Source organism: Coregonus clupeaformis, chromosome 11 (assembly GCF_020615455.1).
Source record: "Coregonus clupeaformis isolate EN_2021a chromosome 11, ASM2061545v1, whole genome shotgun sequence".
Classification (NCBI taxonomy): domain Eukaryota; kingdom Metazoa; phylum Chordata; class Actinopteri; order Salmoniformes; family Salmonidae; genus Coregonus; species Coregonus clupeaformis.
This window is the reverse complement of record NC_059202.1, coordinates 4,753,187-4,766,468: the sequence shown is the minus strand read 5'-3', so window position 1 is coordinate 4,766,468 and position 13,282 is coordinate 4,753,187. Positions and strand designations below refer to the sequence as shown.

General features: G+C 44.2%; 1 protein-coding gene across 9 annotated transcripts in view; it reads right to left on the bottom strand.

The window, feature by feature from the left end:
* The window catches only part of mical3a (microtubule associated monooxygenase, calponin and LIM domain containing 3a), a 133,405-nt gene that overhangs the window by 8,487 nt on the left and 111,636 nt on the right, over positions 1-13,282 (bottom strand). For 3 of the 9 annotated variants that reach the window (XM_041890601.2, XM_041890602.2, XM_041890603.2), the window contains exons 27-36: positions 11,166-11,240; positions 10,822-11,021; positions 8,734-10,726; positions 8,404-8,498; positions 8,104-8,277; positions 4,490-4,540; positions 3,293-3,400; positions 2,763-2,856; positions 1,684-1,737; positions 969-1,019 (exon numbers count right to left, since the gene is read on the bottom strand). In XM_041890601.2, the coding sequence (XP_041746535.2) occupies positions 969-1,019; positions 1,684-1,737; positions 2,763-2,856; positions 3,293-3,400; positions 4,490-4,540; positions 8,104-8,277; positions 8,404-8,498; positions 8,734-10,726; positions 10,822-11,021; positions 11,166-11,240 (2,895 nt within the window). The remainder of the gene's footprint in view (positions 1-968; positions 1,020-1,683; positions 1,738-2,762; positions 2,857-3,292; positions 3,401-4,489; positions 4,541-8,103; positions 8,278-8,403; positions 8,499-8,733; positions 10,727-10,821; positions 11,022-11,165; positions 11,241-13,282) is intronic. The other 6 variants (XM_041890604.2, XM_041890606.2, XM_045223422.1 and 3 more) reach the window with 4 other exon arrangements.

Here is a 13,282-nt window from a genome sequence, read left to right as displayed (position 1 = left end):
GACAATGGCCAGATAGATTTTTCCCAGTGTTACAACACTCCACACCATCTCCTGTCTAATGGGTGGTGACAACGACAACATGGCTGGACAGCATCATCACAGAGAGAATAACAGTCTAACGGACACACACCACATCCACCCTGGGTCAATAAGACGGAGACACTGTTGGACCATCACAGGTTGCGTCCGAAATGGCACCCTATTCCCTATGTAGTGCACTACTTTTGACCAGAGCCCTATGGCCCTGTATGGTGAACTATTTATGACCATGGCCCAAACCCTATTCCCTATATAGTGCACTACTTTTGACCAGCGCCCTATGTGCCCTGGTCAACTGTAATGCACTATATAGGGCCCTGGTCAAAAGTAGTGCACTATATAGGGAATAGGGTGCCTTTCAGCACAGACATGTACAGTACAGGGAGTTAAGCAATGGGGCAGGTATGGGAGAGGCAGAGGAGCAGTGGCACCAGAGCTGGGACTACAGGAGTGGATTTAGTACCACAGCACACAGCTCTAAGGTAGAAGGGGTGGGCTAAGGGCTAGTCAAGGGCCAGACCATGGGTTTAGTTAGGAGTTTAAGGGTCAGTAAGAGGCAGGGCTGTACTACTTTCCAGTTGGGTGGGTGGATGTTAGCATGCGTATAATAAAAAAATTAAATAAAAACTTGTACACTATCCCAATGCTGTAAAATCATTATGTAATCAATGCAGTGACATTAACGTTAAAATGATCAAAGAGTCTGTGAAAATGATCAAACTATTTTAAGATGCCAAGATAAGAAAAGTGTGTGATCTTTCTGACCGTGTGTGTGCTAGGTGTGAAGGGGTCAGAGGGTGAGTAGGCTACTGCAGCAGCAGGGAATGAAGCTAAGGGGAAACAAGCTCCAGACCAGTAGTATAGCTGGGAAAGACAGATAGGTGGGTTAGCTGTTAGTTAGTTGGAAGCGACAGATTTGAAATACATACCGCCCAGATGCAAGTCCAGGATTTCACTGTAATTAGACTCTCCCCAATAGTCTACAACAGGGATATATTAGAGATACGAGTTATTGTACACACACAGCCACCACTGGGCAATACGAATCTGCAACAACAGGGTCATGCATGTGATTGCATCCACATCACATCCACACACACCACAATATACACACTCACCACAATACATACGCAGTCAAGTACACATATTGGCTTGTACTACATGGCATTTTCCGTAATGATAGGATGGCTACATAGATTTGCTGTATGGCTGGGTACTGCCTCTGTGTATGAGTTATGAACTGTGTGTGAGTAGGAGGCAACACCAGCTCTGGAGTGTCAGAGTGTACGTCACTTACTCATCTGATACAACCCAAAGGGTTGGTGGGTTAAGATTTCTTGTAAGTATCCCCACTTTTGATTATTGACCATACCAATAGATAAACACAATGTAGCATGAACTCAATCTTGGCGAATATAAACCCTTCCATATGAGGCTATGTGGACAACCACATCCAGTGTGAGCACATACAAATCTATGTTGAAACAGACATTCTCCAAATCGCATGCAGCTCAGACGATGACCAACAGAAAAAATGAGTACAAAGATAAAATGTTCAGAGATGGAAGACTGTTGCAGTGTGTCACCACAAATGACATGTAGAGTACAGTACGGGTCTTATATTAACTACAGTGAGTCTAATACCTGATCTTCTTTTGTGTTGTTTTGGTATAGTACAATAAGTCCCTTTATACAATCCTTTAAAAGAGTAGACGATAGAGAGGTTAAAGTCCATTTGAGAGAAATTTGATGGAAAAAAGTTTTAGTAAGATAAGCAAAATGACCAATCAAGATCGACTCCTACACCTCAAGGTTGTCATTCAATTGGTCTTATTCTTTCGGGTGTAGAAAGTCACCATAGCTATATTATAAGCAAGCATTCACCAGTTTGTGTAGTATTCAGCAAGAATCCTGTAGATTACAAGTAATTATACATTATATTGAGACTAAATCACTCAAAAAGTGACCGATTATTTTCATGCCAAGAGTAAATTACAAAATGTTCTATTTATGCTATACTTTCCATGCCTTGAAACTATATTAAAGCTGTGTTAGCATTGTGTCATGTTCTACAGTAACCAATAATGACTTCTTCACTGAGTGAAAGTACAGATGTCTGTGATAGTCCCTTGTCTTGCATAGTTTGAATGCATTGTTTCAGAGTAACAGATACCACCAGTATCCAGAAACTGTATATCCATATCCAAGAGTAGGATTTCTACAAATGTAAGATATACTTTCATTCCTTGCTAAACCTGGGTGACTGGGTTTGTGAAAAGTATAGGTTTGTGAAAAGTCTAGTTTGCTGCTATCAAAACCACTTTTACTACATAAAAGGGAGGTCAATGCACGTTTAGAGGAACATTGTTACAGACAAGAGACCCTCAGTAACAGCGTTTGAGAGTGGTTGAGTTGATTTAGAGGGCAAGCAGTCAAACTGAATTTGTACTTGCATATCCAGAATGTATTTAGTATACAAGCAGCGTATAGTAGCATATAACATATAGAAATGTATTAGAACAAAATAGAGATTAACATATACAATTGTTGAAGAGGATCATCTCCACCCAACTAGGACCCACGTACATCAACAAACTGAATGAAAAGCTCCAAACTCTTTTCCCAATCCCAACATTAAAAAAGTATGACCATACCCCACGGGCGGGCCCTTGGGGGATGTAACCCAATCAGAATAAGAAGACGTAAGAGTGAAAGATATGTACCTGCTTCCCCTCGCAGGGCTTTCTCCACGGCCACGCCCCTCTCCTCCAGCTGTCTCTGTTTCTCCTCCACCTGCTCCAGCTGCCTCTGGATGGTCTGAGTGAGGGAACGAATAATTCAGAACACGTGCACACACACACACACACACACAAAGACACTTGCAGAGGGTCTTGGAGAGTCTCTCATAGCCCACAAATCCAAAACATTTGAATGAACCCACACAGTTCCATAAACTAAAACATTTTTGTATGAGAAGAGTTTAAAGGTCGTGTCTGAAACCCTCTTAATAATTAACGTCTCAAAGTTGGATCCGTTTTTGTTCTTCGGTAAATAGGCTTACTTTTTGTCATCAAATATTCATAAGCGGCAACACAGAGGATGCATAGCTAATTAGTATTGTCTTGATCTTCAAAGACATCAAATTGGGGCTTGCCAAAATCATTCATAATTCACAGCGGTCTTGGTTCACCGGTTAAACACTCCTGTGCAGTGTGGACTTTTTCCATCACAAAATGTCCTATTGGCTGCTTACCTGGGCTCTGTGCAGTCTCTTCAGCTCCTCCTGCTTGGCCTGTCGCCGGGCAGCTTTCTGTACCCTCCGTGTCAGCTTGGCATTGAGCTCCTCCTCTGTGTAGGTTTTCTGAAACAACATTACAACCATGTCAGAGGCCTTAAGCCCTACACAAGACAGGACAGTGGAACCTCTCTGTTCACAGAACGTTCAAAGAACATTCCCAGAACCTTTTCTACAGTGAAGAGACCAGCGAGCGCTTACAGGGGTGACTGATATAGTCTAATGTAATCCTATTGGAGAGAACGATAGCAGTGGGATTAAATAGAAAACTGGTGTTTCTTTCTGGGAGGTGGCTATCAGTTATACCAAAGACTACCATTGAGTACGAGAAGAGCTCACCAATTCTAGAAATGGCATAAGGCCCAAAGGGTAAGACTAACTACAGGGATCTTATAGACAGGGCAGCTACCACAATCTGCTCTAACACAACCTGTAGTTCACAACACACAATCCAAACTGAACAGACACAAATACACATAACTACAAATCTATGAGATACCTTAGATTTCCTTGTATCATTTCTCTAACTCGTAATATTTCCCCAGTCTATAAGCCTATACATTCTCAGAAATGTATGGAAAAGTTTCCATCATATTTTATGAGTTGGTCTATGTACATTTAAAAGAGGTCCTTGTCCTCTTTCAGTTATTATTTTTCTGCAATAAAAGTTTGTATTTGGAGTGAAAAAAAAAACAAATATGAAAAATGTAATATAATTTAAATATAGGAACATTTGATATAGGAAAAGAGAGAGTTTAGAAAATGAGCAGACTGTAACAAGAAGAGGTAGCTGGAATCCAAGTGGATCTGATAGCAGCGTTGGAGAATAGTGGGTTAACATCAGACCAGTACAGACAAAAGATAAGCTGATTGACACCCGACCGGAGCAGACAGAGGAACAGCACGGGTGGGCATATTGGATAGTTGTCATTCATTGTGACCAGAAAAATGAGGAGTGCAGTAGTTTGGACCTCCAGCAGAGGGGAGGGGGCTGTGGCCTGGCTGTGACATGCATCTGAAGAGTAATGGTTAGTTATGCGGTCAGGGTAGCCGCTGTGGCAAAAAGGATGGAGAGGGTTAGGGTAGTAGTGCAACGGTTGGCTAATGCGCAGGGGTAATATGACGTGGGCCAATGGACATGCATGTACACACTACCTTGGTGGCGTACGCTCTCTTGAACGCCAATGCGTGAGGGACATAAACAGACTTGGGGAAAACAAAACAAACAGAAAAAAAACAAAACAAACAAATGGAATTATTAAATGGGTACAATCAAACAGGCAATGTTAAAGGTCCCCCCATCAACACAAAGATGAGGGTGCAGTGATGAGTGGTGAATCAACATTACTACCATGAATTAGTCATCAAACACTGAAATGAAATCATTTGTATTGAAATAGATACCCAGAGACAACGTGAATAAAACAGTAACGGTTGATTAAATGAATGAGAAGGGATTGCTCAAAAATATACTGAACTAAAATATAAACACAACATGCAACAATTTCAAAGATTTTAATGAATTACAGTTCATATAAGGAAATCAGTCAACTGAAATAAATTCATTAGGCCCTAATCTATGGATTTCACATGACTGGGAATACAGATTTTTTTTTTTTTAAACAGTCAGTATCTGGTATAACCACCATTTGCCTCATGCAGCGCGACGCATCTCCTTTGCATAGATCAGGCTGTTGATTGTGGCCAGTGGAATGTTGTCCCACTCCTTTTCAATGGCTGTGCGAAGTTGATGGATATTGGCGGGAACTGGAACACACTGTCGTACACGTCGATCCAGAGCATCCCAAACATGCTCAATGGGTGACATGTCTGGTGGGTATGCAGGCCAGCTTCTAGGAATTGTGTACAGATCCTTGCGTCATGGGGCCGTGCATTATCATGCTGAAACATGAGGTGATGGCGGCGGGTGAATGGCACGACAATGGGCCTCAGGATCTCGTCATGGTATCTCTGTGCATTCAAATTGCCATCGATAAAATGCAATTGTGTTCGTTTTTTTCGTAGGTTATGCCTGCCCATACCATAACCCCACTGCCACCATGGGGCACTCTGTTCACAACGTTGGCATCAGCAAACCGCTCGCCCAAACGACACCATACACCTGGTCTGCGGTTGTGAGGCCAGTTGGACATAATGCCAAATTCTCTAAAACAACGTTGAGGCGGCTTATAGTAAAGCAATGAACATTCAATTCTCTGGCAACAGCTTTGATGGACAATCCTGCAGTCAGCATGACAATTGCACGCTCCCTCAAAACTTGAGACATCTGTGGCATTGTGTTGTGTGACAAAACTGCACATTTTAGAGTGGCCTTTTATTGTCCCCAGCACAAATTGCACCTGTGTAATGATCATGCTATTTAATCAGCTTCTTGATATGCCAAACCTGTCAGGTGGATGGATTATCTTGGCAAAAGAGAAATGCTCATTAACAGGGATGTAAACAAATTTGTGCACATCATTTGAGAGAAATACGCCTTTTGTGCGTCTGGAAAATTTCGGGGATCTTTTATTTCAGCTAATGAAACATGGGACCAACCCTTTACATGTTGCGTTCATATTTTTGTTCAGTGTAGATTCATCTGCACAGCTACTAGAAGAGCAGTCTGAGACAAAAATAAGTGACAATAAGATACAGTACATCACCTACTATTTCAGTGAGAAGTAAAGGTACTATTTCACTCCACAGAACTGTCATTAAACTACTCAACATCACATCTCTAAAAAACGACAAACACTAAACGAACGACTGAACACAAAAACTAATCGAGACTATTCTGGATAAATGATTCCTGATGTTCCTCAATGAACGTCACAGGGCCAGATCCCTTGTAGTGAAGAGATCAACTGTTAACGAACATGAAAAGCCATTTTGTTAAATTGTTTGAGCTAAAAACAAGTTTTATGCTGTACCATCAGACATATTTAGTCTAGGAGCCTGGTTCCAAAATATGACTGAAGTCATGTTTTCCATGCTCCGATACATGTTCAGCGTCTGTTGTAATCATAACCATGGGCAAGACAATAACAACAACAGGAAACGCCCACTTTATTTATTCAGAGTTGCTTTGGAAAGTCTTTAAAAGGTTAGCATGAGGAATGCTTGCCTCTGGCCCTGAGCTCCATCTATTCTACTGTATAAACCTCCACAAATACAGAGCAGCAGCGGACTAAACACTTTTGAATTTCAACTATTTCAGCATAATGAATGCAAATTAAGTCAGATGTGTGGGGCTCGTTTTGCAGAAGATTTATTTTTGCCAGACACTGCATATTTTCACTGTTCACTAATACATGTAAAACCAATTCAATTTAACCCTCCTCCTAGATCAGGATTTCCCAAACTCGGTCCTGGGGTCCCCCCCTGGGTGCACTTTTTTTTTTTCCCCTAGAGCTAAGATGCTAATATTTGTGTCAACTTTACACAGTTGTGTTCTGTGAGTGGCACTGGGTAAGCTGATACTCCGTTACATGGGTGCAACATCCATAGGTTAGGTTGTACAGTGCATATACACTGAGTGTACAAACATTAATTGGCCCAGCGTCGTCCGGGTTTGGCCGGTGTAGGCCATCATTGTAAATAAGAATTTGTTCTTAACTGACTTGCCTAGTTAAATAAAGGTAAAATAAAAAATAAAAGAACAGAACAGCCTCAAATCGTCAGGGTATGGACTCTACAAGTTGTCAAAAGCATTCCACAGGGATGCTGGCCCATGTCGACTCCAATGCTTCCCACAGTTGTGTTAAGTTGGCTGGATGTCCTTTGGGTGGTGGACCATTCTTGATACACACAGGAAACTGTTGAGCGTGAAAAACCCAGCAGTGTTGCAGTTCTTGACACAAACCGATGCGCCTGGCACATACTACCATACCCCGTTCAAAGGCACTTAAATATTTTTCATGCCCATTCACCGTCAGAATGGCACACATACACAAACAATGTCTCAGTTGTCTCAAGGCTTAACAATCCTTCTTTAACTTGTCTCCTCCCCTTCATCTACACTGATTGAAGTGGATTTAAAAAGTGACATCAATAAGGGATCATAGCTTTCACCTGGTCAGTCTATGTCATGGAAAGAGCAGGTGTCCTTAATGTTTTGGATCCCTGTCAGTATGCCCCCAATGCAATTCTAAAGTCTAATACTTCCATAGTGCAATTTCAACTGATTTATACTTTGTCAAATTAACTAATTATTGTCTTTTGTTGAATTTATATAACAACATTCCGAACTTGTTTATCATTAACTAGTCCAAATATGGGATGATTCCACGATTTGTATCCATTTTTATCACTTTCAATGGGGGGCTTTTATTTTGAAGGCGAACCGCAAATTCCACTATTGTGGCTAATCCTTATTGTGGCTAGCTTCACACAGGTAGAGTTGTTGACCATTTTAATCTACATTGGTGTCATAATGGCTTAGATATGATGGTAGGGAGATTTTAATTTAACATTGAACTTCAATCAATTCCTACTATTAATACTATACTAATACGTTGTTACTTTGCTTGCAGACAGAACAAAATGCCACTTCAATTTGTAGTAAATGGAAAAGCTCCAGACCTATCTTGACTATTTTTATAATACTGTTTTGGGTACCAGATAATAACTCTGTTAAAAAGAAGAATTTATGTGCTTGAGTATAATATAGTCCCAAAAAGTTATTGTAATTTACATTCAACATTTCCATTTTTATGCTTGTTTGAAATTCAAAAGCATTCATCCCACTGTAGCACCTAGTGTAGTACCTCCTCTTCCTCTTTTTCTATGAATCGATCAAGGTCCCGACCTCTTTCTCGTTCCTTTTCTCTTTCTTTTTCCCTTTCCCTTATTTTTTTCCTTTTTCTCTCCATCTCCGCTTTTTCCTCCTTCATCGTTTCCTTCTGAATGTCTGACACTAGGTCAAAGATGTCCGTATGCCGCTTGGAATATAAAGGATTTAAAACAACATATGAAAACACAAAAAAATGACCACAGTTGGGGTGAGGTTTTCAAGTGTGAACTGATGAGGGATGAAAATAAAACTTTGAGTGACAAACATGACTCACGTCTGTCCTAGACTTCTGGGAAGACCTCTCCAGCACATCATCACATGACAGATCCGAGTCCTCAGAGAAGCTCAGGTTTCTGCGCGACTTCAAATCTGGAATGGAAAAAACAAAGACAGCATAACTATCTGTTATTTATCTCTGGACTTGATGTAACCATAACTAAAATAACTAGCCAGGAACATATAACCAAAGACCGACATCAAGACTAAATGCTCTAAGCAAGTCATGGTAAACTACAGGCCATTGTAAACCATGGTAAACTACGGTCCATGGTAAACTGGTAAACTACAGGCGCCATGACATCCCTTGTTTCTCTGTCAGTCTCACCTGACGACCTGCCGAGAGGCGACAATCGCTTCTTCCCGGAGTCGTTGGTGGTGGAGCTGGATGGCGTACTGGGACACGACTTGTCATCCTTATTCTTCTTCTTGTCTTTCTTGTACCCTGAGAACACAGTCTTCCACAGGGACTTGTGTTTGGGCGGCGACGGCGTCTCGTCTGTGCCGTGCTTGACGGAGAGCTGGCTTTCGTTCTTGGCTTTCTTCTCCTTCTTGTTCTTGCGTGGAGAGAAAAGAGAGCTACGCTTCTTGCTCTTGCCCCCCGAGGCGGAGCCGTCGGAGGAGACGGTTGAGCTGTCCAGACTCTTGTTTCCCTGACTGCTAAAGAAACGCTCCGGTAGAGTCTCAGCCTTCTTTGACTCCAGAGATTTCACTGCAGACTTCTTTGGAGAGCCGGATGACTTCTTAGTACTTTTCCCGGACGTCTCTGATGAGGCGTTCCACACCACTTTAGCGGCGGTGCCCTTGGCCGTGTCCGTCTCTTTCATCTTGTTGAGCTGCTTGGCCATGGCGTCCTTCAAAGCTTGGCTCTTGATGGACTTCTCTCTGGCTCTCATCCGCTCCTCGGCTATCTCCTTGGCCTCAGGGGAGAACTGCTGGGCCTTCTGGCTCTTCGAGGCCTGCTGGTTCACAGGGAAAATCGGCTTTCCGTTTTCCATGGCCAGGGCCAGGTGCAGGGGACGTTTCTCTCTCTCCCTGTTGGGCTTGCTGCTGGGCGGGGTGTAGAACCTGTCCATGTTTGTGTCCGGCGTCCGCTCGTCGTACGTGTCCTCCACATCGTCCGCAAACGGGATCTCCGCCACGCACTCCACGAACGACTTCCTCACCTCCTCCCGACGTGGTTTGCTGCTCTTATCCCGTCTCATGACCACCAATTGAGCAGTGACTGGAGCAGTGACCGGCGAAGTGACTGGTGTAGTCCTGGGGGCAGGCTTGGGCACAGACACAGGGCTGAGTTGGGTCCTTGGTGCAGGCACAGGGCTCTTGGTCTTGGTGGGTGCAGCCTTAGCTGGCTTCTTGGCTGGCTCAGGTGTAGTGGGGCCCTCGATCCCATTGTTCCAGGAGACCTGGTGCTGCTGCCTGAGGGTAGCTGGCTCCTCTTTGGGCGGGGGCGGCGGGGGGCTGGAGGGCGGGGTGAGCATGGTGGAGTCGGAAGTGTGGTAGCTGTCGCTGGCTGCCTGGCTGGTGGCCATGCTGCCGTTGAGGCCCAGGCCGGAGCTGCTGCTGAGGTCCCTCCGGTCCGAGCCATTGCTCTTAGGCTCCACGGGGGAGATGACCTGGCCCTCCACCGTAATGTTCAGCCTGCGAATGACCGAGCGACCGGTGAAGGGGGAAGGGGAAGGCCTAAGCTCCTCCGACAGATCCTCTGGGGTGTAGGACTTGGTCGAGGGGGAGTCCGGAGTGGGCACCTTACCCACAGTAACATGACTCTTCTCTGGGGCTTTGCTGCTGCTGCTACGGTCCAGTGGGGTGAGACCCAGGCTCTTCCTGATCTCGGCACTCTTCTGCCAGAACTCCTCGATGATGTCTGTCTTCTTCACCGGGGTTTCGTCAGTGAGGTCCAGAGATTTTTGTGGCTCGGGGGTAGTCCTGTCAGAGGAGGCTGGTTTGGCCAGCGGCGTGGAGGTGACAGCAGGGACAGGCTGAGTTCTGACAGGGGAGTCCGAGATGAGGGGTGAGGAGGGCTCGTGGCAGGGCAACGGCTGGGCACAGATGGGAGACAGCGGGTTCCCTGTCGGGGGGCAGGAGCAGGGTGGAGAGTTGACAGGGGATTTTGGGGTGACCGTCTCGGGCAGTGGGATAGGCTGGGAGCGGATAGGGGAGCGAATGGGGGACGGGGCGGGGGTAGTGTATTGGGGGCTCTTGGCGTTAGGGGTCTGAACTGTCCTCTGCGGTATTGTGACGTCCTCCGGAGCAAAGGGTTCTGGGAAAAAGCGCATGCCAGGGGATTTGACCAGGTAGGGAGGAGACGTGTGAGACATCTGGAACACAAGCAGAGGAAGAGGTGCATTTAGCCTTTGACAAACTCATTGAATGCCAAGACCACAGAACTAGATGAGAGGGAAACATTTCGTACCTGCAATTCAGGCTGTGGAGTCGGTGGTTTGACTGGCGAGAGCACAACTTCCCCAACTAACTTCACCGGACTGACACTAGTTTGTTCAATGCTACAGGCGATCCCCTGACTCTGCAAATTCTTGTCTTCTTCAAGAAGCACTTCACTGATCTCTGACTGGTGGAGACGAGCCTCAGCCTCCGCGTCAGAGGGAATGTCCTCTGTAATTATATAGACAAGATCAGTCACCATAGCTCATTTAGCACAGTGTTCTTAATACACCTTCTGTGAAGCCTCAATCAAATATTAGATACATAAGTAGAAAACAAAATAGTAGAGATTTGCTGAATAAGTTGGTTCCATACCCTGGTCCATCTCGGTGCCTGGCTCAAAATCATGGCTCCCCACTTCTGCTTCCGGGTCATCTTCCTCACAGGGCTCTGAGGGCACAGGAGAGAGTGGAAACAGTTAAACAGGGGTATAAAACTGAGCTTTCAGTTAGGTTCAACCAAAGAGAGCTGTCTAAGACCTGCTCAAAGCAGTCTAATGGGTCATTCCATGTCATTTCAGCAAACCATGACATCCACCATCACATATGTTCTGAAATGGTTTCTGCAGTTAGAAACAGATAAGATAAGCATTCCTGCAACATTATTTTGTTTGAATATAATTTGATCTCTGAAAAATTAAGCTAACTGATTGCACCCAAATTGGCTGATTTGGGCTAAACCTTTTTCTACCAATAAGTAATACATGAGGAATCCCCAAAAAAACAGGTCAAAAGCCACCCACAGACACCTCACGCCAATCCCACCCCAACGACCAGTATACAGTATCAGTTCTCTATGTCTGACCAGTAGTTTGGAGCTGCGGATTGTTCAGAGAAATATTAGCAGGTTCTGACCACTAGATGGTGCTGTTCCTGCTATTAGGTTGAAAATACACTACATGGCCAAAAGTATGTGGTCACCTGCTTGTCAAAATCTCATTCCAAAATCATGGGCATACATATGGAGTTGGTCCCCTCTTTGCTGCTATAACAGCCTCCACTCTTCTGGGAAGGCTTTTCACTAGATGTTGGAACATTGCTGCGGGGCCTTGCTTCCATTCAGCCATAAGAGCATTAGTGAGGTCTGGCACTGATGTTGGGCAATTAGGCGTTCTAATTCATCCCAAAGGTGGCCGATGGGGTTGAGGTCAGGGCTTTGTGCAGGCCAGTCAAGTTCTTCCACACCGATCTCGACAAACCATTTCTGAATGGACCTCGCTTTGTGCACGGGGGCATTGTCATGCTGAAACAGGAAAGGGCCTTCCCCAAACTGTTGCCACAAAGTTGGAAGCACAGAATCGTCTAGAATGTAATTGTATGCTGTAGCGTTAAGATTTCCCTTCACTGGAACTAAGGGGCCTAACCCGAACCATGAAAAACAGCCCCAGACCAGGGCAGAAATTTGACAAACTGACTTGTTGGAAAGGTGGCATCCTACAATGGTGACACGTTGAAAGTCACTGTGCTCTTCAGTACGGGCCATTCTACTGCCAATGTTTGTCTATGGAGATTGCATGGCTGTGTGCTCGATTTTACACACCTGTCAGCATCGGGTGTGGCTGAAATAGCCGAATCCACTAATTTACTTTTGGCCATGTAGTGTATTTCCCCCCCTCAATATTAAAGGGATAGTTCCAAATTGCTAAATGACATATTTGTTTCCTTACCCTGGAAGCAGTATATGGACAGCAATCCATGCTTTTGTTTTGTTTACCTGGCCACTGTTTCAAATGCTAACTTTTTTGCATTAAATGGTACAAATCCAATTGGTACAAGTCAATTGTACCTATATTAGCATTTTCACGGTTCATGTCCAAATCATATAAGCAACTTAATCGTGTTACACAATCCATTTTTGGACACTTTAGGATGATTTGGACATGAAGCGTGAAAGTGCTAATATAGGGACCATTGACTTGCATTGACAAAAGTTAGCATTTGAAACGGTGGCCAGGTAAACAAAACCAAAGCATGGATTGCTGTTATAACTTGTCCATAGACAGCTAACAGCGTAAGGAAACCATTATGTAATGTTTTTATTTGGGTGAACTATCCCTTTAAAATGGGGGGATTATTCACACCTTTTCCATCTAATAGCAGGAACAGCACCATCTAGTGGTCAGAACCTGGTCATATCAGGATGTATGATGGGGCATAAACCTAACAACTTTAATGACTAATTTCTCTGAACAGGGGGAAAATAACCATCACCAAATTCACTGGGAATACATCACATAGTATGAAGAAACAATACTCCAAGCCGCAGCGCCATACTACTTGTCAGATATAGAGAACTGATACTGTATACTGGTTGTTGGAGTGGGATTGTCGCGGGGTGTGGGGGGTCCGTGGGTGGTTTTCACATAATTATTATTTTTTGATTACTCATGTCTTACTTATTGGTAGGAAAAAGTTTGGTCCAAATAGGATGTT